Genomic DNA, 2,500 nt, shown 5'->3' with positions numbered 1-2,500 from the left:
TTTTGAATTAAAAGCCACAAGGATCATAATCCTTTGAGGGCTTGGCAGTGGCACCTTGCTTCCTCTTCTTGGGTGGCACTGGGGTTGACCTCCTCCTTTCAAGGAAGCTGTCACTTTTGAGTGTGTCAGCTGTTGATGCGAGTCCTATACACGACAAAACAGAGCCTTCTTCATAACCAAAGTTATGTTGCAAGACTGTTACCTGTGCAGCAAAAACCAATTTGTCCAGTCCAGCAAACTTTGACTTGGAACACTTTCCCCAGAGCTTGGCATGCAAACTTTCATTAGGATTTTGTGTTTTGCCTTTCAGACACCTTTCTAGAAGATCTTTTCTTGTTAGGTCTTCATACACACTTTTAATCAGGTCTTGTTCTTCCTGACTGACTCGAATGGCAACTTTCATTGGCCTATGATCAAAGGTTTCCCCTGCTGCTGTCTTTTTCTTGTAAAAACACCATGATTCTGGACAAAGATCATGTTGTGGCAACTCATTTGTGCTTATACAATGATAAAAAGTTGCCATTATGTCAAGTTTTAGCTCCTCCCAATTACCACCAATATGCCTGTTGACTGCATTCAGGTAGTATTGTTGCAAACGTTTGATAACAGATTCTGGCAGGGTCATCACTGACCTGAATTGAACTTTTCCTGTCTTTGTTACATATTTTTCTCTCCTCTGTTGCTTGAGAGTCAGCAGCCGCTTTCCCATTCAATTATGCAAATGATTCTTGCATTCTTCCTTTATTACAGGATGCTTTTTGCCATAGGGGCCTTCATCACCATTCAACTGTATAAGGGCCTTGTATGTACTGGAGTCCCCATCACTAACCATAGTCGTGTATCTAACCTTCATGTCACTTGACCTCTTCCACATTCTCAAAGCACACTCAGGTTCCATGCTACCTGATGGCCCAGGGAAATTTTTCTTACACAGATTTTTCTTTTTGTGATTGTCCAGTTTAGCTGTCAATTCTTCTTTAGTGATCTTATTCTTCTCATATTTCCCTGTAAGGACAGAACAGGCATGGCAATATGATGACAGCACCTCAAAGTCCAAAACTATGCCTGTGTGGCACTCTATCACAAAGCCACATCCTAGCTTAGAAGTATGCCCCCTTTTCATCCACGTAGCATAAAAAGAAACCTCCAAATCAAGGAAACCATCTTCATCACGTTCAATTCCTAAATGGCTTTGATAGTATTCTATCACTAATGCCACAGCCTTTTCTTGATACTGCTTCATATTACTATCTAGTTTCTTACAAATAGCATTTTTATAGTGATGATATACATAGTCACTGAAGCTTGGTATTCCCAAAATGGCACATTCTCTCCTAAGGCCAGAATTACCAATGTCATTAATCATTGATGAAAACACCATTCTCATATTCGTCTCTGTCAATATTTGTCCTTCAGTTTCCACTTTCTCAGGTTGGTCCTGATATAACACCGCACCACAAGCTGGACATTGCACTTGGAGCCATACTTCACACTGCGTAACTTTAGTGTATAATTCAGCCTTATTATTACATACATTACAATTTAATTGATTAACAAGGGCACTAAGTCTGTTTCCTTTCAGATGAAGTATTCTCTCACTATTATCTGTTGATATTATATCACTTCCTTCAGTTATTAAATCTTTTCTTACGTCCAAAGGCCTCTTGCTAGTAGAACTCGTTGGTATGACATGAGGGACTTCACACTCTTGTTGTCCGGCAACATCATGGACTTCATTTTTTTCTTTCTGTCTTTTTGCAAGTAATCGTTCATATAGGGCCTTTCCTTTGGCCTTCCGTATTTGCTTTATCTTCCTAGGAGGCATTATGAAGAAAAAAAAAAAATAGAAAACACAAATATTCACACAATTTTTTTATTTTACGAGATTACACTCTCACGAAAGCAAATTTATTGGGTAACTACTGCTAATGTAAGCATGCTCTCCGTGATTGGAAAAACTTTGTACTGCAAAATAAAACAAACAGAATGAAAATATCTGCATTTTTCGCGAAGATATTTAAGAATAAACAAAGACCTAAACAGCTGACAATTTGTTTATAGGTTCGTCCAGGGACGCCATTTAAGTGTGTGTGCCAAAATCAGCCAAATCTTGATACAAAATGTTCTCGCGTGCTAAAGGAGTAATACCTTGGGCTTACATACGAGAATGTATGTATGCGTGTATGCATGTGAGTAAACGTATATATATGTCTGCATTTATATATGCATATATGTAATGTATGTACAGTATGTATGTACGTACGAGTATGTATGTATGTATATGTATGTATGGTATGTATGCATGTATGCACGAGTATGTATGTATGGTATGTATGCATGTATGTATGTATGTATGCATGTATGTATTTATGTATGTATGTATGTGTGTATGTATGCGAATAAATCACAAAAACACGTATGTATGTAATGTATGTATGTATGTATGTATTTATATGTATGTGTATGTATGTATGTATGCGAATAAATCACAAAAACATGT

The 2,500-nt window shown here is 37.6% G+C and overlaps 2 protein-coding genes across 2 annotated transcripts in view; one reads left to right on the top strand and one right to left on the bottom strand.

The window, feature by feature from the left end:
* LOC143027547 (neural cell adhesion molecule 2-like) overlaps positions 1 to 2,500 on the top strand; it is a 710,233-nt gene that overhangs the window by 254,871 nt on the left and 452,862 nt on the right. The window lies entirely within an intron of this gene.
* Positions 710 to 1,825, bottom strand: LOC143030038 (uncharacterized). The gene has a single exon (XM_076193245.1). It carries the CDS (start codon positions 1,823 to 1,825, stop codon positions 710 to 712), a length of 1,116 nt encoding a protein of 371 aa, XP_076049360.1.

This window comes from Oratosquilla oratoria, chromosome 1, assembly GCF_046742065.1.
Source record: "Oratosquilla oratoria isolate Oo_2021 chromosome 1, ASM4674206v1, whole genome shotgun sequence".
Classification (NCBI taxonomy): domain Eukaryota; kingdom Metazoa; phylum Arthropoda; class Malacostraca; order Stomatopoda; family Squillidae; genus Oratosquilla; species Oratosquilla oratoria.
This window is presented reverse-complemented; position numbering and strand designations above follow the sequence as displayed.

Excerpts from the sequence above, each read along its gene's own strand:
- LOC143030038 (XM_076193245.1), bottom strand. The coding sequence starts at position 1,825 with ATGCCTCCTAGGAAGATAAAGCAAATACGGAAGGCCAAAGGAAAGGCC.